Source organism: Cydia splendana, chromosome 2, assembly GCF_910591565.1.
Source record: "Cydia splendana chromosome 2, ilCydSple1.2, whole genome shotgun sequence".
In the NCBI taxonomy this organism is placed as follows: Eukaryota; Metazoa; Arthropoda; class Insecta; order Lepidoptera; family Tortricidae; genus Cydia; species Cydia splendana.
In genome coordinates this window covers 4377933-4405928 of record NC_085961.1, presented here as the reverse complement: position 1 = coordinate 4405928, position 27996 = coordinate 4377933, and the positions used below count along the sequence as shown (strand labels likewise).

General features: G+C 39.6%; 1 protein-coding gene across 3 annotated transcripts; it reads left to right on the top strand.

The window, feature by feature from the left end:
• On the top strand, nt 1-26677 carry LOC134802354 (regulation of nuclear pre-mRNA domain-containing protein 2). Of its 3 annotated transcripts, XM_063774978.1 has the most exons (17): nt 1-678; nt 1088-1235; nt 1643-1772; nt 2189-2379; nt 4072-4243; nt 4977-5123; nt 8997-9113; nt 9434-9553; nt 9931-9998; nt 12260-12448; nt 13585-13683; nt 14297-14393; nt 22293-22382; nt 23457-23510; nt 25117-25208; nt 25595-25676; nt 25803-26677. In XM_063774978.1, exons 1-17 carry the CDS (start codon nt 392-394, stop codon nt 26360-26362), a joined length of 2643 nt encoding a protein of 880 aa, XP_063631048.1. In that variant the 5' UTR covers nt 1-391; the 3' UTR covers nt 26363-26677. The 3 variants fall into 3 exon arrangements, with proteins under 3 accessions (XP_063631048.1, XP_063631065.1, XP_063631057.1); XM_063774995.1 differs by lacking the exon at nt 13585-13683; XM_063774987.1 differs by lacking the exon at nt 23457-23510.
• The last annotated feature ends 1319 nt before the right edge of the window (nt 26678-27996 follow it).

The following is a 27996-nucleotide window of genomic DNA, read 5'->3' as shown; positions in this document are numbered from 1 at the left end:
ATTGAATTTTACTTTATCTGTGGGCGCCTCCATTGGAGAAAATGGCGGTTGTTGTATAGTAAAAATGGTTAATCAAATGATCATGTTTCTTTGACCACATTTCTACAGCCTCGCTATTTAGAATACCATAAAGTATTTATTTATCATTTCTAGGCAAAATCAGTTTCTCTGATACGCTAATAGTTGCTTGTGACGGAGTTATAGTTCAACGCCATAACGCGGTTTTCGGCGGCGTTTTGTTAGTGAATAATATTGATAAGTGAACAAATGTGTAGTTACTCGTGTAGTAAACATGCCTTAATTATATTTAGAGACACTGGTGTGAATGTTCTTCAATAACACTTTAAGAACCCCAGTGATTTGTCAGTAAAAGTAATGAACTTAGTTTACAATGGGTGAAACGGAAGAATTTAATACGCTAACCTTTGAGAAGAAGCTTTTGCAGTTGAAAGACACTCAGGAGAGCATCCAAGGGTTGTCATCATGGTGCTTGAAGCAAAGAGCGCACCACAAGAAGATAGTGGCAAGCTGGTTGAATGTGCTGAAGCGAGTGAAGGTGGAACAGAGACTCACGCTATTCTATCTGGCGAACGATGTGATCCAGTACAGCAAGAGGAAAAACTACGAGTTCGTGGAAAGCTGGGGCCTCAATTTGCAGAAAGCTACTCCGCTTGTGAGGTTAGTTTGTTTACATTCTTTCTTCCAAGGTCTACATATATTATTGTTCCAAACATTGCTAACATTCTTAACTAACTGAAGTGCAGTATGTATAAAATGTTTGTACTTAGTTGTAATGTAAAGTTTCATGTAGCTCAGTAAACTTTATCATTGTTGTTCAGCCCCTTGTCTGCTGGACAAGCGAGACATGCATTTATTATACATATTACACTCAAATTTCGGAGAGAACCCTGTAAAACAATTTGAATAAGTCCCTTAATTTTCATTATTATAATTATGTCATATAGAATCAGAATCAGTTATAATACATTGTTCAAGAGATGCCATGATAACAATGTATAAAAAATAATTGTATGTGGTTACATCCAATTAGAATTATTGTAATAAAACTCAATTGGTTTTCTTACAGAGAAGAGAAAGTTCGCCAAAAGATTCTTCGGATATTTAAAATCTGGGAGCAGAGATCTGTGTACGATGATGAGTTTCTCTCGGACCTGACCGGGCTGTTGAGTGCTGGCGCTGTTAAAAAGACTGATGATGAGGCTTTGGACTTTCAAGTAAGTAAAATTATAAGATTGATTAATTTCCTAAGACCTTGTTCCAAAAATACCAAGACTTATTTTGAACCTTTTATAAAAAAAATGAAACTGAGGTTGTCTTTGCACACAACACTAAGCAATCTAATTCTTATAAGTTTTACACTTAAAGCCATCGATAAAGTTATAAGTATGTGTAAAATGTTGTTTTACATATTACTTGGAACTACTTATTTAATTTCCACTTGAAACAAACAGAATGTGCAGAGATATCTGACCCCTCCCCTTGCATAGAAACTGGGGGGGTCCAGTTATCTCTGCTGTACTTACTGTACATTTATTCTTGGTACTCTGCATGGAATTTAAGTAAGCAGATTTGAGAACTTACTTATTTAAAGAAGTTGTAATCTGTTTTTTTATTGTTCTAGCCTCAACAACTAGTAAATAAAATAAAGCAATGCGCAGTATTGGAGGCAGACACAGACCTGAGGTTGAAATATATCCATGAGAGCCATCTGCAACTGTCCGATGCTGATGCCTTATGTGCTAATCTTAAGGGTGAGTAATTCATACTCGTCAATACACATACATTTATTAATTAAGTATATTTTTTTTTAAGAATAAATAAATATAGAAATTAAAGAAGATATAAAGAAACATAATAAAACTTCAATAAAAAATAAAGCAAACAAATAAACACAAGTCTAAGAAACGATAAGAAAAACCGAAGGATGAAAACAATAGAAATAAACCATATAATAAATAATAAAACTTACTATATAAGTTCCAAAAACATGCATATAAAAAATTTGGCGCTGTATGGCAATACTAATACGCTGTGCGAAATAGTGGCCAGCCCTCTGGTCACCAGAAGCCTATATTAAGCGTGCGCAGACTAAACTTATATGTTAAGAGAAAATTTAGGTATTTAAAGTCCAACTTTATATTTAAACAACAATTATTTTTTCTCACAGAAACTATATCAGAAGATAAAAGTAATAAAGAGGATGTGGAAAAGGAGCTAAATGAGGGCATAGGATGCGTGGAGAGGTACACCCAGGCCCTACAGAGGGAGATAGTTGCCCGGGAAGCCTTATTGGCACTCCTGTCGTCTGCTAATCAGTACTATTCTACTCAGAGAGGTGAAGTCAAAGTGGTTGCTTATGTAAGTATTTTTAAATGTTTTAAGCAGACATTTTTGTAAAGGAGACCATTTTATTGCTTGGATGTGAGGTTGTTAGGATTCCATTACCCAAAGGGTAAAAACGGGACCCTATTACTAAGACTCCACTGTCTGTCTGTCTGTCTGTCCGTCCGTCTGTCTGTCTGACACCACGCTGTACCTCATGAATTTCTGTTGCTGCTATAACAACAAATACTAAAAAGTAAAAACCCTCAGTGGGCGAGTTCGACTCGCACTTGTACCAAATGCATACTTTAGACTTACCTACTTTTTTTTTTTATTATTGGGAGCCTATAATGTCCCACTGCTGGGCAAAGGCCTCCCCCCACTTTTTCCAGTCTTCCCGATCCTGTGCAGTCTCTGGCCATTCCCTTAAAAAGGAGTCTAACTCGTCTCGCCATCGCCGACGTGGTCTGCCAATTCCTCGTTTTGAGCTGGGCTGCCACTCTGTGGCGATCTTGGCCCACAGCTCACTCGGCATTCGGCAGACATGACCAGCCCAGTCCCACTTTAGCTTGGCCGCTTTCCGAGCTACGTCGACTATTTTTGTTCTGGAGCGCAGCGTGGTGTTCCGGATACGATCCATTAATTTCACACCTAATATGCTGCGCTCCATAGCTCGCTGGCAAACCCCTAGTTTGGACCTCTGATACGCCGTCAAGGACCAAGTTTGTGCACCGTAGGTGAGAATTGGAAGTATGCATATGTCCATGAGTCTCCGCTTAAGTGACAGGGGGAGATCGCCTTTCATCAGATGTTTCATGGACCAATAGCTCCTCCAGGCGTTTTCAGTCCGTCTTTCGACTTCCTTCTCTTGTCGCGCCTGGAAGGAAACTAGTTGGCCCAAGTAAATGTACTCCTGGACATATGCAACCGATTCTCCGTTTATCTCAATCCTACGTGGGGTGCTGCTATTTGTCATTAGCTTGGTCTTCGACATGTTCATCCGAAGTCCAACCTCGAGGCTTGCATTGCTGAGGTCTTGAAGCATTGATCGTAGCTCGGAAGCAGTCGAGGAGAATAGAACAATGTCGTCGGCGAATCGAAGATTAGTTAGTCTTCTATTTCCGACGACAAGGCCCCTATAGACTTAGACCCTATAGACTTACCTACACTTTTAATTATTCAAACAACATTTTGCTAAAAGTTACGTATAACTGACTAGTTACAGAAATGTCATTTCATCTCCCTATTTAAAAGTATTAATTAAATTATCATTGAATAAGAAATCTGAAGTAATTAATTTTATTTACAGTCTAGGCTTATTTTACCATGCATGGCGAAAAGTTATTGTTATTATTACAAATATTCTGTTGGAGTTGATGCTATGCGACTTTAAGTAGCTTTGTCAACCATTTTTATACAGCATCAATGTTCAAAAGAGTCAGTAAATTAAATTAATGTAAAAACCTAAACCTTTTTAATCAAAGTAAGTACCTATTTGTACTTATACAGTTAACCCGTTTTTTGGCAATGTATCTTACAAGATACATAATTTTACACCCTCTTTTTGTATTTTTTCTGACCATTTTTTTTCTCTATCAGGCGCAATCGAAACTCACGATTTTTTTTTAAATTTGTCAAGGGTGTAAGCGCGTTTTGAACTATATAAATGTGTAATGAAAGCTATTTCTATAATAAACACTCATATTTCTATCTTGTACTTTTATGCAGGCGTACAAGAATTTCGGAGCCCGCGTGCGAGCCCTAAAACGGAAGCTGGACGAGCTAATACCAACCCTACCTAGCGCCGCCCCTTCCCCCCCGCAGAGAGACGAGGACGTACCCTCACCTGGGCCTGATGAAGATCTGGATCTGCCCAACGCGGGCGACGAGGATATTGATGGTATGTATATCTTCTTCTACCTAGCGTTATCCCGGCCTTTGCCAGGGTCCGCGTTCCTACTTGCTTTCCTCCACTTTGCGCGATCCTAGGCGTCGTCTCGTGTGAGCCCGTTCACGCTCATATCTGCTTTCACAACGTCGAGCCATCGCTTTTTTGGTCTGCCTTGGGGTCGGGGGCCGTGAAGGGCTAGGTTAAGGCATGTGTTTCCTACGTAGTCAGCTGGCCTGCGACAAACGTGGACGAACCTCCGGAGGCGACATTCTTGGAGCTTCTCTGCTACGTCACGGACTGCGAGGCTGGTATGTATATATTAATATTAATGCAACTACGTTGTGTGACTAGAATTAAAAACTGTGTATGTTAAGAAACACTCTGCCTTAGGCAAGATCGCCACGCACGCAAAATTACGAGCAAAACAGTTGACCACAAAAAAATCGACATGATGCCCATATTACGAAAAGAACGCATACAGAGGCATCTTTTAGACAGATTAGTACGTCAAAAGTAGCTGTACGAATTTGAGTAAATGGGTGAGTCGTGTGTGCCTCGACCTTAAACTGTATCTAAATCATAGGCTCCCTTATTTATTTATTTTATTTAAATGATTATAGTTAAATGAATATTTAAGTATGTGAATGTAGATTTAGCGCGTGTCAATTGATATTTAGATTATATCAATCGTAGGTATTCACTAGAGGAATTTATAGAAATAAAACTTAAATATTGTTTCCAGTGTCCTACAACATCGACAAGACATTCAACACGTCGCTGTCAGCGGACGGCTCACTGTACAACATGGGTCTGTCGTCGTTCCTCAACTCTGACAACGCGCTCGCGTTGTTCAACGAGAGTCCTCCTAGCGCGCCCAACGTCAATAGTGGTGAGTGATTTAATTCCAGTGTCATACATCGACGAGACATTCAACACGTCACTGTCAGCGGACGGCTCACTGTACAACATGAGTATGTGGTCGTTCCTTAACACTGACAACGCGCTCGCGTAGTTCAACGACAGTCCTCCTAGCGCGCCCAACGTTAATAGTACTCAGTCATGAAACATTAATTTTTAACACAAATTTTGTCAATATAAAATAATATTTAGTGACCATCTTACACAGATCGACCTAGCCCCAAACTAAGCAAGGTTTATACTATGGGTACTAGGCGACGGATAGATAAATTAAATGTCAATGTGGCTAATTCCGTCACAGGGACTATTCAGTCCACTAGCGTTTTTCTCGAACAACAAACAAAATCGATAATTTCATCGACAAAGCACCGATTTTAGTTTCAGCAATCAAAAGCAAATGGTTTTTTTTCGTACGCTTGAAAATCAAAGAAATATACGCTAGTGGACGGAATAGTCTCTACTCTACACAGACAAAACATCCTCCAGACTGAGCATAGTCGCGCTACCCCCTCTGCCACGCATACGGTAAATTTACTCCATGTTCGAGTCGAAAGTGTCTTTGTGTGACATCCGTGAACTCGTTCGTCGTTTGAACGGACCAATCACGGCACGGGATCTCGCTCACCTCGTCCCGCGCACCCCCGCATTTTTGGCGTCATCGGTTGCATGAAATAATTGCTCTAAACTCGGTCTAGAGGATTCCTAGTCTATGAGTCCCTATGACTACAGAATAAATAATAATACTAGATACAGAAGACTCACTCTCTAACAAAACGCGTCTGTTACGATCAGGACAGATATGGCCGCTAGGTGGCGATAGCGCCACGCGCGGCTTATGGCTAGCCACCAAAATTGGTGTGGAACGGATGTACTTTTACCTGTAGCAAATCGATGAAATCGCGGAGTGAGCCACGCCTGCTATGACGGAATTAGCCACATTGACCTTACTTATATCCTACATAGAAAACACCCATGACTAAGGAACAAATATCTGAGTTCATCACACAAATAAAGGCCCTTATCGGGATTCGAGGGAGTCGGTCATAAACTTGACTTTTGGTTGCAATTTTGGTTGAAAGTCGTCATCAGCATCACAATCCACTGTTTCTAATAAAATTTACGAGCCTTATCAATTTCAGTACAGTAGCCATCTGATGCGTCGGAGCGGCCAAGATGCTCAAAAATATCTGAACATGCACTATAATCTTGATACAGTGAAACCTGGATAAGTGAGACTTCAAGGGACGAGCAGATTTGTCTCACTTAAAGAGGTATTCCACTTACCCAGGCTCTCAGTTAGCCAGGTACAAATAAATTTCTGTCTCATTTACAGAGGGTCCCATTAATAGAGGTGAGAATAGAGGATATATCTCAGTTATAGAGGTGGTTAATAAGGTATTTTGTAATGATCTTTAAATGTTTAGGTAAAATAATCCTTGTCCCTAAATATTTTTTAAGTCAGTTTTAATATTTCTTTGAATTTATTTTGAATGATTTTCCAAAGGATTGATTTTTTCAATTATATTTGATACGGACTTCATTGCGTCTTAGAAATTAATTAAATGAAAATTTGTTTATTCTTGTTACTTATCAAGTTTTCAGCTTTCGTTTCGATAGTTTTAACTACATAAAGTAACTAAATGAAACTTGAAGTCGTTTAGACACAATTAAGCAAATGCGGAATTTGTGGATAGACTAAGAATTAGTAAGAATACGGAAATAGATCAATAAAGTCCAAGTTAGAGAGGTCATAGATTGACGTTATCTCAGATACAGAGGTAATTCGTATAAAATTCTAAAAAAACAATTAGGAAAATGTAATCTTATAAATATAGTCTCAGTAAAAGAGGTAAAATACACTCTCTGTCTCAGTTATAGAGGTAAATGTGACTATAAAATCACAACAACTAATCCCAGTTATAGAGGTTCGTTTTATCTCACTAACAGAGGTAATTCAGTGCTAAAGTGTCGGGACCGCACCATGAGTCCCAGCTATAGAGGTTTCTCACTTATCCAGGTCCCACTTAACCAGGTTTCACTGTAATAGCAGTGGGGAGACACTCCTGACTTCGGTAGAACTCGGCTCCGTTCCGCTCAGCATTGCTCCGAGCAATTATTAGGGTTGGCACCACTTGACTTCCTTTTGCGTGCACGACCACAGATAAGATAATCACTTGAATTTTGACAACCCTAAATAACCGAAAGGGGGCCATATATTAGAAAGGGGGATAGCATGATTCGAACCTGAACCGCTGTCAAACTTCGGGTTTGTAGGAAGTGTCCTTTCTGTACGGTAGTACTATTATTTCTTCTGTGATAATGATAATAGAGACATTAGAGACTATTCAGATATTTGTGAACACCTTGGCCGCTCCGATATATCTGTTGGCGACTGTATTACGCTCGGGGCAATAAAACCTATCACTTTAACTTAGGTACAATATGTACAAAGTGGCTAGTTTATATTGATATTTAGTATAGTTAACCCTTTTCCAGGTATAGTATAATCTATCGTCTTTGTCGACCACATACACGCCAATAGAATTTCAGTTTTAGCATTCCGATTTAAGGTTCAAATTAGATTGGACTTTCGGGAAATGTGACTTGTCTTCAAATGAACAATTAAAGCTGGATTAATAGAGAATATTATGCAAAACTCTGCATAGGGGAATCCACTAGCACATTCAGAAGGTCTACTGCGAAATACGAAAATGGAAATTTCGTTATCTGCCTCTCTATCACTCTTCCATATTCGAACGATAGAGAAGCAGATAACTATATTTAAATGTTTGCGTTTCGCGGTAGGTCCCTGTAAACAAACCACCTTGATATGACATATTTATCTGCAACAAATTATCTGTGAAAACTTGTCAACAAACTGTTTAAGGCGTAGTATGTACACGTTAATAACTATATATACCTTGGAAAGCAAATCTCATTCGACATGAAAAATAGCGAACATGAAGTTGACAGGAGAATCAAGATCACGTGGAACAAATTCTGGAGCCAAAAAGAAATACTAAAGAGCACAATTCCTATTAAATTTAAAAAGAAAATCATGGACTCATGTTTACTACCATCGCTCACGTACGCCGCGCAAACCTGGAAATTTACAAAAAATATTAAAAACAAAATAATTACTTGCCAAAGAAGTATGGAAAGGAGTATGACAAATATTAGAAAAATCCAGAAAATCAAGCACAGCATTATTAGATCCAAAACTAACGTGATAGACGCGCTCAAATACGCAAAAAAACAAAAATGGAGATGGGCAGGACATGTCGCCAGGATGAAGTCCAATAGATGGGCAAAACAAGTAAGGACATGGCCAGGACCACCAGGAAAGCGTAACAGCGGCAAACCATACACGCGATGGGTAGACGAGATAGTTAAAGTCGCAGGGACAAACTGGATACAAAAAGCACAGGATAGATCCGACTGGCTTACTCTGGAGGAGGCCTTTACCTGAGAGGGGGTTCTTGCTTAATTCACGTAGTAAAAAAAAAAAAAAAACAAATAACAACATGTACCTAACGTAAGTGACCAAATATTTACTTAAATTTGACTATTTGAAAAATGAAACAAATTGTATTGCAGATTTTATTTATGTTTGACATTGTAATATGCAAGAAATAAAAGGCTTTTTTATTTTTATTTTATTTTATTATTATTTATGTACACGTGGTGCTCTATGGTTTAGGATGTGCGCTAGAGCTGCACTCTGGTGGCAGAACATTGCAGTAAAACTCCCTATGGGAATATATTTGGATTTTTTGGGAAAACCTTGTAGATTGGTGCGGCGTGGAAAAGGGTTCAACCTTAAAATCGCATTTCCTTGTTGCAGCCAATAAAATCGAAGTGATAAATTCGCGGCCGAGCGAGAACCAAGACTTCAATATCAACGATTTCCTGAAAACGTTGGTACCTAGTGAGAATGCCGCTAATTCAGATAACAATTCAGGTAATGTATTTTTTCAGTTATTATGAAATTTAAGTATTTTTTTATCATCAAATAAATTTATTAACTGATTGTGTTATAATATAAACGAATATAGAAGCAAAAGAAAAAATGACCAAAGCACACCAGATTCTTTTTAGGCAATTGCGTCAGAAAAAAATTGTTTCGTAGTTAAGTTTGAGTCACTTTCACAAACTACATTTGGTCTCTTTCGGTCCTTATCTTGCACTCGAAATCAATCAAAATGGAAATTTTAAGTAATAAATCTGAGCAAAGTTACCCAATCTAATTGAAACTTCAGCATACAAACATTTTGATTGCAGTAGCGAGCGGCACGATGTCTCAAAAGTCTCAGGACGCGTTGCCGGGCTTAGACCTACTGTCGGACGGCGGCAACCCGCCACCACCAACCTCCTTCTATGGCAGCATACCTAACAATATTGGTTAGTACATAAACACCTCGATTCCAGTGGTGAATGGTCATCGGTACATACACTAGTCGTTGAAGTGCTAAAAGGTACCATACCATAGGTAGACGACCACCATAACATAGGTACCAGGATACCATAGCTAGGTACAATGTCTCAAAAGTCTCAGGACGCGTTGCCGGGCTTAGATCTACTGTCGGACGGCGGCAACCCGCTACCACCAACCTCCTTCTATGGCAGCATACCTAACAATATTGGTTAGTATATATTTATATAAACATTCTAGGTGCGAACGGTATGATGTCTCAATGGTCCCAGAATACGTTACCGGGCTTACATCTATGGTCGGTTTAATTTCTATTATGTTATAATTAATATAAGTACTTGTTTAGTTTCAGAAGAGCCCGAACCTTACCGGCCCGAGGCGCCGCAATGGAATAACAACTCATGGAACATGGTTGTAAGTCTCATTCTTTATTAATACACCTTATATAAAAACTTTTTACAAAAAAAAGCAAACCGACTTCAAAAAGGATGAAATAAAATATTATCCTTTTAGAAGTCTATGCGTTACCAACTGATATGTTTGAAGTCGGTGCCAAGCCAAATTTTGAAGCATAGCATGATTTTGGTGCGATTCGATAAGGATGTACCTACGTTGGATTGCCTTACACGACGACAATGAACGTACTTTCTGTAGGTACAGTCGACGTTAAAAATATGTTTACACTTTTCGCCTTATTACAAAGGAGTAAGGTGCAAAAGTGTAAACATATCTTTGACGTCGATTGTATCTAAGAACACACCTCAGAACACACGATCAAACCTTCTTGGCACAGTCTGTACCATGTTTGTCGGCACATTAGTGGAAATCCTATGCATTTTTCGTATTTTTTAAAGAGCATTTCTTACTAATGCTCGAACAGTCTATAGCACGCAAGTGTGAGATTGGGACTGAGTAATTTCCCGTCCCTTATCCAGAGGACTAAAATATAAAACAATTCAAGAAATTTACCTTCTTGGCAAATTTCACCTAAAGCGGTTCAGTTGTTTAGCCATGAAAAGGCGAGAAAGAGTCTGCCTCTTACACATTTATAATAGTTATTAGTACAGTTCTAATGGGATTTATAGCCATAAAGCTGATTATTTTTGACTGGTATTGTTACTACTTGGCTTGGCACCGACTTCAAACATATCAGTTGGTAACGCATAGACTTCAAAAAGGATAATATTTTATTTCATCCTTTTTGTAAAAATTGAGTTTGAAGTCGGTTTGCTTTTTTGTGTAAAAAGTTTTTATTTTTCCATTTTTAGTTTTAACGCATTGTTAAGAGCGCGACGCATGAATGAAAAACAAGATCAAGTTTAACACTAAATTCGTGTACCTATTACTTTAGTAAATATGTAATCAGGAATTTTCTCGAGTCCGTCTGGGAAATTATAATTCCTACTACTAAATCCATCCGCCCGCCCCGCCACTGACCCAATCCCTCAGCCCCCTGATCACTCAACCTCACAGCACATCAACCCCTGATCCAGGAACCCCTCGATCCTGAACCAGCAACCCTTCAACCGCCATTCCCCGACCCCTTAATCCCTGACCCCTTAACTCCTAACCCTAACCCCCGATCAGTAGCCTTACCAGCTTACCACGAGTTTGACATTGATATATTCGCTAGCATGTGTGTAACTTACTTCCTATGCATCTCGCTCGTACTAACCTTAGTGTGAGCGAGATGCATAAAAAGTTACATTTAGATGTATAAGACGTTAGCGAATATGTCAATGTCAAACTCGTGGTAAGGCTACAGTTGTAGTACATCAAATTGGTGGTTTTCGGAAGCAAATGCTCGAGTTACTTTAGAAAACCCCGAAGTCACTTAACACGTGCCTTTAAAAATTGAGGAGTTCCCTCAATTCCTCATGGATTCCATCATCAGACCAGAACCAAAAATAATACGGAAACACCTTGGAGGTAACTTCTTCCAAACAAAAAAAGAATTACTCAAATCGGATCACAGGTGCCGGAGTAATCTCTGAACATACATTTAAAGAAATCATCATCATTATCATCAAAATAATCATCATCATAAGGTCTACTTCATCAAATTGGTGGTTTTCGGGAGAAAATGCTCGAGTTGCTTAAGAAAACGCCCAAAACACCATGCATGTGCCTTTAAAAATTGAGGAGTTCCCTCAATTCCTCATGGATCCCATCATCAGAACAGAACCAAATTAAAATGGGACCAACTCGGAGGTAGCTCCTTTCAAACAAAAAAAGAATTACTCAAATCGGACTACGGATGTCGGAGTAATCGGTGAACGTACATAGAAAAAAAAATAGTTACGACCGAATACAGAACCTCCTCCTTTTATGAAATTGAAGTCGGTTAAAAACAAAGTCCCCCGCTGCGTCTGTCTGTTAGGGTTAACTTGCACCAACCACATTTAGCGGACTAAGGGTCGGTTGCACCAAACTTTTCGTATCGTTAAAGAGTTCGCTAAATTTTTATGTATGGAAAGTTTCATAGTAAAGTGCCGGGGCGCGCCGGCTGACGTTGATCAGTCTGTCAAATGTGGTCGGTGCAACTGGCCCTAAGCAACGTCACTCAGCAGAGAACTATGAGACTTTCTATACAATATTGAGAACAAAGGAGGTGATCTTTTTTGAAATAGATTAAATGTAATATATTAGTTTGTTAAGCATTGTTTGTGTTTCAGCCGGCGCCTGTCCCCGTGCCAGTGCCGGTGCCGGCTCCGCTGCCCGTGCCGCTGCCGCTGCCGCTGCCGCTGCCGGCGGGCGCGCGCGCGCTGCCGGCGCCGCCGCCGCCGCCGCGCGCCTTCGCCGAGGCGCCCGAGTCCCCGCCGCACGCGCCCGTGCTCATACCCGAGAACCCGGTGTATCCTAGGGTATGTATCGACATCATTATCTAGCCTAGCCGCTCGTCGCTGCCCGCCCCACTCGAAACGGCAAAAGGTGACGCGTGACAAATACCACCCGGCGCCAACCGGAGAACGGGACACTAGTAGAAATTATCAAAAACATGCTATTCAAAGTTTAGGTACAAAATAGTAGGTAATATATCTTCAAGAACGAAAATCAGTCACCGAGTCATTTGTCATTCATTAAAATGTACTTCTATAAAAACTTATAATTCTCAAAATAACTTCAGCTTTTTCAAGATGATCGTACAGGCTGCAACCCTCCCCTAAATATATGATTACTCTTTACGATCATCATTAAAAGAAAAATATAAATTCCCATACAGCAAAATATAGTTTCTGCTCTTGTTCAAATACTAACAACACGGTCCCGACATCATGCCGCGACGGCGAACAATTGAATGTTTAATATCTATGCGTGGGGATGAAACGCCATTATCTGATCTGTCACTGCAAGATGACTCCCAAATCTCGACACTCAAGGCTCAGGTTTTATTGGTCGATAAGGCCCGCATGCGCGGTACAATAGTAGTTTGTGTTACAAGGGATCAAAATGATATATTTCCGTCAAGAGCGTACATTAAATCCTGAATGAAGCGATGGATTCTACAATAGAATCCCGAACGTAGTGAGGGATTCAAGTGTTAACGCCCAAGACGAAATAATTTTGATACCGTGTGACACATACTGCTTTTCACATCAACTATGAGGAAAATACAAAAATAAATAAATGAAGAAATTATCATGTATCAAAACACTATTTAAGCTAAAAAAATTGTATGTAAAAATGAAAATAAAATGTGTCCAAGAACACAAAAGTACAACTTTGATCGCTCCTAGCAGAGAAGAAAAAGCGCTTTTTCGAATAGGTGATGTGAAAAAGATATCCATAAGGCCAACATTCGGGAAACTGTTTTTGTTGGTCGACAGTGCCCGCACGCGGGACGCGGAAGATTTCCATAACGCATGCTATTATGAGTTTCACTAGTCGTTCCAATGAAACTGAGCCTTTGCCGTCGCGCGATGTCGTGGCCATGTCGTAAGTAGAGTACTATATGGAATAGCGCTGCGAACGAACGATGTAATTATGGTGGGTTCCGCAGCCGGCGCCGGTGCCCGCGCCGCCGTGCGTGCTGGTGGACCTGTGCGAGTCGCCGCCGCACGAGCCCGTCATTATACCGGAGAACCCCGTCTATCCGAGGGTACTGCTTTACTTTTGTTATACTTGCCTAAGTACCAAGTGGCGAATCGGGCAATAAACCGGTACCGTATCTTCTATGCGTTATACTGCCTTGCCTGCACTTCTGTTGCGAGTCCCGCTCCGAAAGAGATTACCTGATATCCGATGATTTACGACCTGACTCGCTACTTAGTTAGGCCCATATATAGGTAGTATGCGGTGTCTAGTATGTTATAATCGCTTGCTATCATTTTCTAAGTCACGTTACCACAATATGTATGCCGTACAGAGCTATTTACTTCAGCTGTCAAATTGGCGACTAAATACAATATTTTTCACTACATTCCGCGTCTCTATGTATACTTCTTTTTATCTATATATGCTATATGTATCTTAGTGGCTAGTTAAATATGTACTACAGTAGTTTTTTGTTAGATAAGTAAAAGTGTAGTATAACTCTTTGAACGCCACTCCTGTCGTGTGTGGCGCGTCATATAGAACCTTGCCGCAATGCACGAAGGTTGATATTGGGTTGTAGCCGCGCGTGTCAGTTGACTTTTTGGCGGTCAAAGGGTTAATAATTGAATGTAAGTATATGGATAAATTAAATTCACGTTTTCATACTGTATTTTCAGAATATCCCCCAAGTCAAAGACATTCCCCCCGCGGACGTGGACCACCGAGGCATCCTCCCTCCGCCACCGCCACCACCGGCTCTACCTATTATGGGTCGTAAGTATACCACTCATTCTTAACTCCCGGTTTCTCTGGGGCCTATATTTGCCTGCCAAAAAACGATCTTGACATGAACACGTTCACTGCCAGCGACCCGCTATGCGGGTTATCTGTTCATTAGCGCTTTTCGCTACATATCGGTTTTCCCGTGATATCAGCTCCGCTCGTAGCGCGTAGCTCGCGCTGGCACTGAATGTGTTAAGCTTAAAATTTGTGTATATCGTCGATTAAGTAGCTGCATCGAATAAAGTTAAGCGGTTTGCAACTTTAGGGATTGTGGGCTAAAGTTGCAAATCCTTTAACTCCTTCAAGAGGTTTCTATCTTTAGCCGACGAATTAAAGACTAACACCCGCTGTATTTACAGGTTAACCATTTAGTTAAACTTAACATATCGTAATGTGTACTTATTTGTTACATAGCTAACCAATCTCAAATTACGAATGGTAAGAATTAAAAGCATAGGATCCATGTAATAATACCTCTCTATTCACCTTTTATTTCTAAAACACCTACACTTAGGGCTGATACAGACGGACTGCAAACCGACTGCAATTTGTATGGGTACTGCACGCCAACTGCAACGTCGGCGTGCAGTTACCATACAAGTTGCAGTCGGGTGGCAGTTCGTCTGTACTAGCCCTTATTGTATGCTGCAAATTACATCAGTCTCTTATCTTAAGAGCGCTATTACATTTCGGCGTTGAGCGAGTTTAGGTATTTTACGCGCTGCGGCAGGCCGTGCGAGCTCAGTATGCCGATCCCTTCTACCACACTCGCACTACAATGATGGATTAAACATTCTTGATCCTTCGCGAAGCATATTGAAATCAACCATAACAACACTAACTGTACTTAACTTTTAAAGTTATAAAACTGTTATTTGGTAAGTACGAAAATACTAAATGCAGTGCAAATGTACATAGGGGCTGTTCATAAATTACGTCATCTATTTTTGACGATTTTTGACCCCCCCCCCCACCCCTCAAATCATCCAAAAATCAAGCTTCGGATGAATCTGTTTCCTCCTACGTCATGTTACCATCATCCGATGTCCAGACCTCCCCCCCCACTCCTCCCATTTGAAACGACGTAATTTATGAATAGCCCCATACTCGTACTTATGAAGGTATATTACTCGAAAGAAATTATAGGTACCTACTCGCTTATTTACATGTTTCGTCATTGCATTTGGTACCTATAGGTTGTAAAGTTTGTATCAACGAGGGTTTAAAAACGAACTGGTACTGAGGATCTGATGATGATTAAGGTGGTCACGGATACCAATCAACCATGTAGTAACATGATTAGGCTCGTTTGATTCGTCTCAACAAGATCTTTGACACTGAAGATACACAGGGTCTGATGATGGAGCTGGAAGGTGGCCACGGGTACCAGTCTATCATGTAACTAAACAACTTCGTGTTTGGGCTCGTTTGATTCGTCTCAACAAGATCTTTGGCACAAGATAATACTCAGGGTCTGATGATGGAGCCGGAAGGTGGTCACCGGTACCAATCAACCATGCAACTAAACCACTTCGTGTTTAGGCTCGTTTGATTCGTCTCAACAAGATCTTTGACACAAGATAGTACTCAGGGTCTGATGATGGAGCCGGCAGGTGGTCACCGGTACCAATCAACCATGCCACTAAACCACTTCGTGTTTAGGCTCGTTTTATTCGTTTCTATAAGATCTTTGACACAAGATAGTACTCAGGGTCTGATGTTGGAGCCGGAAGGTGGTCACCGGTACCAATCAACCATGCAACTAAAAGATTGAAATATTTACAGTTAAAAAGTAAAAATAATACCAAGCAAATATCGGACTTCAAGAATTACTGCAAACTACTCAAAAAAATTATTCGTTCATCAAAAATAATAAGCAACAATAGGTATATTGCTAGCAGCACTAATAAAACAAAAGCTACTTGGAGTCTGATTAAGCAACACACCTCCTCAACCAATTCTATAACAACTACAGTTGAAAATATTAAACTAAATGATGAGGTTATAACAGATTCTTTAAAAATGGCAGAAACATTTAACGAATTTTATATATCACGTAACTATAATAAAAATACATCAAATCATAACTTTAAACCAATTTCGCCATCTATTTGCAAAAGTATATTTTTAAATCCAGTTGATGCATTGGAAATAAAGAAGGTAACAAGAGCACTTAAAAACACAAAAAGTTCGGGTCACGACAGTATACCTATAAAAATAATTAAGGCATCCTTAGAATATATAGCAGACCCACTTTCTCACGTGATTAATCTTATTTTGCAAACAGGGACTTTCCCAAATGATTTAAAGAAAGCTATCATTAAACCGCTATATAAAAAAGGGAACAGAGATGAAATATCCAATTATCGACCCATTGCACTGTTGCCCAGTTTCTCCAAAATAGTTGAGAGGTGTATATATAACAGAGTTGTGAATTTTTTTGACTCAAATAATATCATAGATCCTAACCAATTCGGGTTTCAAAAGGGCAAATCGACATCTCTTGCTATATTCAAACTATTTAAACACATTTGGGATAAAGTTAATGAAACAAAACCATGCGTTGCACTATTTTTGGATATGTCGCAGGCGTTTGATTGTGTAGTTCCAGAAATATTATTATCTCAACTTAATAACGTAGGTATTCGAGGAAATGCCCTCAAACTATTTGAAAATTATTTAAAAGACAGACAACAAGCTACTGTACTTGAAAGCTATAATAAGAGGAATAAGACAATAGAACAAACACAGTCTGAATTTCAACCCATTAAGGTTGGAGTTCCCCAAGGGAGTATTCTTGGACCTCTGTTATTTCTAGTTTATGTAAATGAGCTGCCAAAAATCATTAATGAAGTATGTGTTATGTTTGCTGATGACGCGACCATATTATTCTCAGATGATCATTTAAATTCGAGCTTTGAAACAAAAATTAATAATACACTAAAAACAGTTGTAGATTGGCTACATTCCTTAAACTTAAAAGTAAATGTTGAAAAAACTAAAACTATGCAATTCAGGAATTATAAAACTAACCCGATAGCTCTAAATGTAGAACACGGAGGTACTATCATACAAAACATAGATAGTGCCAATTTCTTAGGTGTATCTGTAGACTCACACCTAAACTGGAAATCTCATATTGAAAAATTGAATAAAAGAATTTCCAGTCAGTGTTATGCTCTTTCCGTTTTATCTAGTACTTGCTCAGAAGACATAGTAAAAAAAGCCTACTATGGGAATGTTTACCCTCTCTTAAATTATGGTGTTATTTACTGGGGCAACTCTGTCGATGTTAAAAAAACTTTCAAGTTACAGAAGAAGTGTATACGCATCATATATCGCCTCTATAACAGAGAATCCATCCGAAATATTTTTAAAGATAATAAATTCCTCACCTTAACCGGCCTTTACATCCTTGAACTGTGTTCGTTTATTTCGTCAAATAAACATTACTTCAACTTCTGGTCAGCACGGCGTAATAATCTACGCCCTCAATATCAGTACAATATATTGCTCCCAAGGGTTAATAACACAACTTATTGTAAAAGTACATTTATCACGGCCATCAAAGTTTTTAACCATTTACCCAGTAGTATTAAAATGTTAAGCGGACAATTATTTAAGCGACAGCTAAAGCAATGGCTAATAGATCATGTTTTTTACGATTTAAATGAGTATTTTTTATTTAAGACTATGTAATTTTAGATGTACTTATTATAAATTTAAGTGATCTGTATATAATATTGTAATTATGTAATATTGTATACCCGAACAGGGTAGCCGTTGAGACTATGTATTATTTTAACATCTTGTTTGACACGGTAAACAATAAATGAATTCTTATTCTTATTCTTATTCTTATTCCACTTCGTGTTTAGGCACGTTTTATTCATCTCAACAAGATCTTTGACACAAGGTAGTACTCAGGGTCTGATGATGGAGCGCGAAGGTGGCGACGGGTACCTGTCTATCATCATCAGCTCCAACATCAGACCCTGAGTAGTATCTTGTGTCAAACATCTTATTGCGACGAATCAAACGAGCCCAAACACGAAGTGGTTCAGTTACATGGTAGACTGGTACCCGTGGCCACAGTCCAGCTCCATCATCAGACCCTGAGTACTAACTTGTGTCAAAGATCTTGTTGCGACGAATCGAACGAAGCCAAACACGAAGTGGTGTAGTTGCATGATTGATTGGTACCGGTGACCACCTTCCGGATCCATCATCATACCCTCAGTACTACCTTGTGTCAAAGATCTTGTTGCGACAAATCAAACGAGCCCAAACACGAAGTGGTTCAGTTACATGGTAGACTGGTACCCGTGGCCACAGTCCAGCTCCATCATCAGACCCTGAGTACTAACTTGTGCCAAAGATCTTGTTGCGACGAATCGAACGAAGCCAAACACGAAGTGGTTTAGTTGCATGGTTGATTGGTACCGGTCACCACCTTCCGGATCCATCATCAGACCCTCAGTACTACCTTGTGTCAAAGATCTTGTTGCGACAAATCAAACGAGCCCAAACACGAAGTGGTTCAGTTACATGGTAGACTGGTACCCGTGGCCACCTTCCAGCTCCATCATCAGATCCTGAGTACTATCTTGTGTCCAAGGTCTTGTTGAGACGAATCAAACGAGCCTAAACACGAAGTGGTTTAGTTGCATGGTTGATTGGTACCGGTGACCACCTTCCGGCTCCAACATCAGACCCTGAGTACTATCTTGTGTCAAAGATCTTATAGAAACGAATAAAACAAGCCTAAACACGAAGTGGTTTAGTGGCATGGTTGATTGGTACCGGTGACCACCTGCCGGCTCCATCATCAGACCCTGAGTACTATCTTGTGTCAAAGATCTTGTTGAGACGAATCAAACGAGCCTAAACACGAAGTGGTTTAGTTGCATGGTTGTTTGGTACCGGTGACCACCTTCCGGCTCCATCATCAGACCCTGAGTATTATCTTGTGCCAAAGATCTTGTTGAGACGAATCAAACGAGCCCAAACACGAAGTGGTTTAGTTGCATGGTTGATTGGTACCGGTGACCACCTTCCGGCTCCATCATCAGACCCTGAGTACTATCTTAAGTCAAAGATCTTGTTGAGACGAATAAAACGAGCCTAAACACGAAGTGGTTTAGTTGCATGGTTGATTGGTACCGGTGACCACCTTCCGGCTCCAACATCAGACCCTGAGTACTATCTTGTGTCAAAGATCTTATAGAAACGAATAAAACGAGCCTAAACACGAAGTGGTTTAGTGGCATGGTTGATTGGTACCGGTGACCACCTGCCGGCTCCATCATCAGACCCTGAGTACTATCTTGTGTCAAAGATCTTGTTGAGACGAATCAAACGAGCCTAAACACGAAGTGGTTTAGTTGCATGGTTGATTGGTACCGGTGACCACCTTCCGGCTCCATCATCAGACCCTGAGTATTATCTTGTGCCAAAGATCTTGTTGAGACGAATCAAACGAGCCCAAACACGAAGTGGTTTAGTTGCATGGTTGATTGGTACCGGTGACCACCTTCCGGCTCCATCATCAGACCCTGAGTACTATCTTAAGTCAAAGATCTTGTTGAGACGAATAAAACGAGCCTAAACACGAAGTGGTTTAGTTGCATTGTTGATTGGTACTGGTGACCACCTTCCGGCTCCATCATCAGACCCTGAGTACTATCTTAAGTCAAAGATCTTGTTGAGCCGAATCAAACGAGCCCAAACACGAAGTGGTTTAGTTGCATGGTTGATTGGTACCGGTGACCACCTTCCGGCTCCATCATCAGACCCTGAGTACTATCTTGTGTCAAAGATCTTGTTGAGATGAATAAAACGAGCCTAAACACGAAGTGGTTTAGTTGCATGGTTGATTGGTACCGGTGACCACCTTCCGGCTCCATCATCAGACCCTGAGTACTATCTTGAGTCAAATAAATACATATAGAATGTCAGGTCGTTTCAAATATTTTTAATCCTGTCCGGTAGTTTATTAAACTTTTATAAATTATAATACTATAAAAACAGTGCTAGGATCAAAGTCTCTCGTTGCGGTTTACACGCACACAGTATAGCGTTTTACACGGCGCCCGCCGCACACAATGATAAAAAACCTCGTCGTCGCCGTTGAAAATGTGCGGAGCCGACCGACACACGTCCTGCCTCTACAAGCTCTGCCGCGGCACTGAGCTGGCGCAGCGCGCGTCATCGGTAATATAGAGTAGTTTTCAAAAAATTGCCAAAAAATTATAGTAGAATTTTATAAACACTAATGTATACCAACAGTATAAGCAAACGTTGCAGATTGCTTGAGTATGAAAATGACTTCGATATTAAGTAGATTTTCGTAGGAATTGACACTTGTTTCGGAGAGAAAATCGAGTTCGTTTTACTTTGATTTTCTCTTTCTCAAAGGTATGTAGGAAAAATATAGTTTGATATGCCTAAAGTACAGGGTATTAGTAACACAAAATAGCCAGGTTTAGCAGAGTAAAATTCTCAACATTTCCAAATAAGAGCTCGCCATTCAGTGCTTCACGGGGTTTTTCGGAAACGACCATCAGAAAAAAAATCATTACTAATTTAATAAGTCCTTTTTCTAATATTTACAACGATATTTATAAAGATAAGAAGACGCTTTTACTGGAACAAGTACTCATTGTTTCTAATAATGAGCGCAAAGTCCTGAATTTCGTCGACTAGTATCATCAATTTTGCATTATTTCGACTTTTCTTGTAAGAGCGCTCTTAATGTTATTAATTATCATTAATTATAATTTAATTTCTCCTAGTTTTGTAGGCTACAATTGTTAGTTGGCTTCCATGATATTTTTTGCTAGCCACCTACATTTTTTTTATAGCAAGGGTCTCTCAACTATTGCTCGCAAGCCAGATCCGGAGCTCAATTCTATACAAATTAGCTCGCGAAAAGGAAGCGGAGACCCTGGCCGTGACCCGTGATTCAAGAGGGGAGATCCCTGGTATAACCTCATTAGCATACATCGGGGTTTTTGGTGCGGGAATGTTTTACACTATATGTAGTCTGTATTTTTAGGTATTTAAATAAAAGTAAACAAATCATTTGTACGTTTTCGGGTAGTTATAACATTTATTGGTTAACCAACCAAATACAAAACCACCTGGATCTGGCATTGAACGACCTGTCTTTAACCTACATTATTTGACCATGCAATGTTTTCATCTATCCTCAACTGGCTTAAGGAACCATTTGAGGGTAGATTTTGTTTACTTTTATTTAAATACCTAAAGATACAGACTATTGGCATAAAATAGGTAAAAACTGTAAAACCCTATTTTAACATTGCTAAGCACATTTGGAGCTTACTACCTGGTAATTATTTTACAATAAACAAAGCTATTAATACACGAAAACATTCCCGCACCAAAAACCCCGATGTATGCTCATATTAGGCTCAATGTACACTCCGTTTCAATTTAATTAGAAACTTTAAAGCCAAATAAAGTAGCTTTTCCTTTGTTTCATCACCTTCTCAAACAAACGAAATTTATCGCAATTATGGTGGGTATTACAAGGATAAGACATGATAAAAACTAAATGTGTGTTCAGTGTTGATTCTCAGTATAGGGACCGTGCGCGTTGGAGGTTTATTTATTATTATTATTTAATATTTATTATATGTGCACATGTACATTACCGAAGAAAGTGCTACCTTCTACCGTTCTCGTCGGTACGTTTCCTTGTGTGTGCATAGTAGGTTCTGCCATCTTGTGGGTTACATCGGAAGCATAAACGACACATTTACACCTCGCGCCAAAAATCTGACGGCTCCTATAGTTCATGCACGGGACCTATTTAGTTTTGTACGTATAATATTGGACATAATGACATGAATGTGTATATTACAGACATGGAAGATGTAGACCACAGGCTACTTCCCCTGCCGCCGCCTCCCATGCCCGTCACGACCACGCCGAGCCGGCACCCGGTGCAACAAGGTACCATACACCCAAATATATGTACCTATAAAAGAACTGGCTTCTGCCCGCGACTTTGTCTGCGTGGGGTGATGATGATGATTGGTAAAAACTATCGTATTCCCGGGGTCTCAAAGTATCTCCATTCCAAATTTCATCTAAATCGGTTCAGCGGTTTAAGCGTGAAGAGGTAAGACACGGACATAGTTACTTTCGCCTTTATAATATTGGTTGGGATGTAGATAATGACAAACAACAGACCTAACTCGTATTGAATGTCCCATGTTGAGGCGCAAAATATGACGTCACGTTGGAATTTACGTCTCCTTCGAACGTTAATCTTTTGAAAGTAGCTGTAATATTGTTTTCCTTTAAATCTTCCAAGGTCACGCCACTTTTGCGCACACATCAGATACAGGAGGTGTATGTACGCATATAATTATAGTAGTATACTCATATAATTAAATAATCAAATAGGCATAAAGTATTCAAAACCTCAAGCTATTTTGCGCTTTACGCATTTGTTGACTATTAAGTATCTTTTGAAAATACAGTGGAACCTCGATAGTACGAATGTCAAGGGAAACGGCAAAAAATTCGTGTTAACGAGCTTTCGTCTTACAGAGGACATCGACTTAGGGAGGTTCTTATGCGTTTTTATTCGTCTTAAAGAGGTTTCGAGTTACAGAGGTAAAACGCTTGAAAAATTCGTGTTAGAGAGGTAATTAAAGAAACGCAGAAAGTACAGTATTTATTATCTGTTTCGAGTTACAGAGGTTTGTTAGTAAATAAGTTCGAGTTATAGAGGTGGTAAAACAATACGACTATTATTTCGAGTTGTAGAGGTCAAATTTGATTTATCTAGTTATAGAGGTAAAAAATGTACTGAATAGTCGTGAAGGGAATCGCTGCTTACTTCGTAACGAGGTTGAATATTACGAGTTATGAAGGTTTTAGGCTGCGAAGGGAAGGGAATGGCATTTTATTTCGTGTTAACGAGGATTTCGTCTTATCGAGGCTCGAGTTAGCGAGGTTCCACTGTATAATGATTCAAGTAAGTATAGGTCGTAAATACAATATTTTGTTTTTCGCCAGACGCAGATTATATACCGTTTGCCGGTGAGATCGACTTGAAAGACTTTTTTATGGGTGAAGATTATTTTATTATCTTTTGTAATTACTTCATAAACAGATTTGGGGAAAATCAAAATGTGATACTTTTTCATTTTGTGGTAATCTTATATCGGTAGCGGTTCTTATTAATGATTTCATTCATAAACACTATCTCACCTAAAGTATATTCATCCTTACTTGTCCTATCATGTAAACAACACTTCTCGAAGACATAAGACACTTTTCTTTAGAATTACACAATAATCATCACTTAAAATGTTGTTGTATACATAAAGAAACTTACAAAGTATTGAAATTAACCAAATAACCACTGAAAAATATCATTTCTAATAAGATTTTCATCAATAATCGCAGTAACTAACGGATCACCTCAAAAACATCTGACATTACGATGTCTAGATTGTCTATGAATCGTATTGTTGGATACTTTGACGTCACTTTTGTTTACATGATAAGACACAACGATGAATACAATTTTTTTTGGATTTTTGTATATACCTACAAAGGCGATTTTATACGCCATACAACCCTTAAATGCATCTATTTGTTTTTGCTCGAAATTAATAATTATTTCAGTTATTACATAATTATTACTAGATTGCGGGGGAAATATACATCAGTGTTAGATGTAGGCTGCATTTATAATATGCATTTAAGGGTTAAAGCTTTTGTGTTGTGTGCGAGCACCATGGGTTTTTCACTGCTAATCTAACTATTAATAACTAATTGCACCTTAAGCATCAGAAGTTGCCATGTGACACTGGAAATATTCTACATAAGGCCTCATTTCCTTTGCCATGAGCTCTTCCTTCGCATAAACAAGTTTTTTTTTTTCATTTCTCATGCTCTGAAATGCATTGTTGTTCTAAAAAGTGTGCAGAAAGTGATACGTTTCTGCACTAGAGCAAGTACGATTTTTTTTCATTGAGATAAACAATTGAAATTTGGTTTTAAATGGATTTGTTTTACTTACAAGTTTAAAAATTTATACCTACATCGTCAAGTTTTTTAAAAATCATATGCAAATTACTTTCCTTGTATTCGTAATGAAAAGTAGAGTGTTTAACTCGGGTGGAAGGCATCATTCCATCTCTTGGTTAATAATCTACTATTGTGATTAACAGATGGTCTTAATTGTATTTCATTTTGTATATTGACGTAAATATTTAAAACACGCATAAATAGTATCCCTGATATTTAGCTAAGTAAATAATTACTCTGTAAAGTTGTAAAACATACGTTTTATTACAAATTTCAAATATCACATGTCTCTCCGTACTCTTTACACACACATGCAAGAAAGATTTCAGCTGTGTTTCTTTGTTGGTGGTTGCACCAAACCGTCTGTCACCGTAAGGGCTCATTTAGACGGTGCGAGAAGTCACATGCGAGTTTCATTACATTGCGGTTTTTGATCGGTTGGTGGAATTGGACGTAACCAACAGTCCGCAATGTAACTAAAATCGCATGCGAGTTCGCGCACCGTCTAAATCAGCCCTTACAGTGTTCGCCACATTTTATGTATGGGAAGTTTCATATTTAGTGACCTTTGTTCAATCTGCTAAATATGGTTGGTGCAACTGATTCTTATAAAGCTATAATTGTGATGTTAAATTTGCAGACGTGGACCACCGGAACCTGATCTCGCTCACGCACCAGGCGCCGCGCGCGGCTGCGCCCCGCCAGGTGGCGCCACCTATCAACTTAGATCAAGTGAGTCACGGTTTTATAATCACTTATCTCAGCTAATAATACTCTTAACGTTACTGACTATTATCTCTTGGTAATAAGGTTGACGATTTGTTAGGTAATTTGATAGCCTGGAAATGTACCATATTTTCCGGTTATAGGTCTATAATACTCTGTTGTATGTACTTTAATTCTTGCCCAATCTATTCAATAGAACTGCTAATTTAGTATGAAATTAGGTAAATTGGGCTAGTCTATAGGGTATCCATCATTATCTATCTCGAAAAGACTTTACATCCGATATTTATTTTACAATCTATTGAAATCTGAAATCGGAAATGAATGACATAAAAGCAACTTGATTTGTTTTGAAATATCGGCAAACGCTAATATTGTATATTTATTTTTAGGACTACAGAGTGCCGCCGATGGTGCCCCCGACGGACATCGTGGAGAGCGTCGACATGGATCTGTCCGAGGACGAGGACCAGCGTAAGATTTTTATTCCGCTAATTTACTCAACCGTCACTAATCTTACCTATCTTAGCTTATAGATTTCTTATATTATTATGAATCTCGATTTACGTTAAGCCTAAACATTAGCCGGTATGTTTTCAGAAGGCATGTTCCCCAGCCAACCCGTGAACGACCGCCGCAACAGCTTCAACAACAACAAAGTGCTCGTCGGCGGCGACAACGGCAAGCAACACAACCTGGTGCGCATCAACAGCTCCTCCAGCGACCGCGACCCCCGCGCCCCCAGCCCGCCAGGGCCCCGCCCCCCGCACTCCGCGCCCGCGCGCCCCCTGCAGAACCCCTTCGACAACATGCCGCCGGACCTCAAATACAACATGCCCTTCCAAAAGTACCCGCAGGACTACGACGACAGGAACGCGGACTACGACAACAGAAACACGGACTATGACGACCGAAACACGGAGGAGGGCGACGCGTACGAGGAGGACCTCCGGAGCCGGGGCCTCGAGAACCCCAACATGAGGAACCCCTCCCCGCCCTACGAGGAGTTCAGGGAGGAGTGGAACGGGCCCAGGTTCCCCAACAACAGGTACCCCCGGAACTGGACCCCTCGAGACATGAGGCCGAGGTTCAGTCCGCAGCAGTTCCGCGCGAGGCCGCCGAGCCGGTGGCCGGGCCCGCGGCCGCCGAGGTTCTGGTGATAGTGCCGCACCGCGTGGTAGACGTTCCTTAAACTTTTGGCGCGAGTTTTAGCCGCGTTTTTGACGGTTGCGAGTAAAACGTTTGTGAGATGTTTAAGTATTGAGCGAAATGATCTATATATTTTGAATCAGTGAAAACCGGTGTTATTGTTGTGTATTTAAAATTACAATGCGATGGTTGTCAAAGAAATTTAATTCGCCTTGCGCCGAATGCGGCCTTATTAGGCTGCTATGTCATATTTTAATTGAGATTAGTTGCTGACGTTACAAAACGGTCAAAACGTATCCTCCCAAAGTCAAAAAAAATCTACAAGTTTGACAAGTGACCGTGCTATATTTGATGAAAACTTGTATGAAATTTATAGTTTACAGTAATGTTTGTCAATAAATTTCTGAAATAATTCGTTTGACCATTGAGTTATGACAGAGGTTTGTTATTTACATTCGGTCTATCTAATTTTGTCTAATATAATACAGAATACATGATACATCAAATCGGTTACTCTTCACGAAATTCCAAATCAGTTAGTATAAAATTGGTATTGTAAATAGTCATGATGCAAATAATCGACTAGGTTCTGTTTTTTGAGGTTTTGCAATTTAATCATTGATACAATTTCAAAAATAACTGAAGCTAGTTGCATTTTGTAAATTTCAGTTTTTTTGGCTCATAATTTCATTAATATTTACTTTATGTATATCGAATTTTTGTTCGAATTGACGACACTAGGAACTCGGCGATTACAATATTAACAATCCCAGTGGGCCGTTTAATAAACTCCTGTACAGATGTAGTGCATAAATGTTTCCATCGTATTTTCTCGGAATCTTTCGTATTTGTCGTGCTATGTCAGGCAACCTCAGTACTTTTTGTACCGAGTCTGACTGAAATAGCACGTTCGTACGTTTCCGTGAAAATACGATGGAATAGTTATTTGTACAACAAGAGATCAAAGTTTGATATTTCTTCGAGTGCTTATTTTGAGTCCCGTGCAAGCGAAAGATTCTATAATAGATTCACGAGCGTAGCGAGTGAATCTAATTTAGAATCTTGAGCGTAGTAAGGGATTCAAAAGCGCACGAGATGTAAATAACTTTGATCTCGTGTAGTACACAAAATTTTTCACCCTAAGCAGTGAGAACATACCTAGAGGGACAGAGATAATAGAACCCAAGTATCGAACTTGTATTAGACCCCGCATGTTGAAATGACATTTGACTATAAAGGTCACTTGAATGTCATTTTGTCTCACTCAGTGAGCAAAATCGCATTTTGCTCACTGAATGAGACAACTCAGTGAGCAAAATCGCATTTTGCTCACTGAATGAGACAACTCAGTGAGCAAAATCGCATTTTGCTCACTGAGTGAGACAAAATGACTCAGTGAGCAAAATCGCATTTTGCTCACTGTTTTTGAGAAGCAAAGTACCCTTGTTCGAGCTGCTGAGGTGAAAAATAATTATGGATTACATCACCAGTGATACAACTGAAGTTTCATTCTAACAAATATGCTTGTTAGATAATACTTTCTCTGGTATACTGTTACAAGTGTTGATCAAACGGCTCCTAGGAATAACAATAACGAGTACAGATCTCATTTGGTACAATCGGACCAAGCTAACTCTGCATAGAT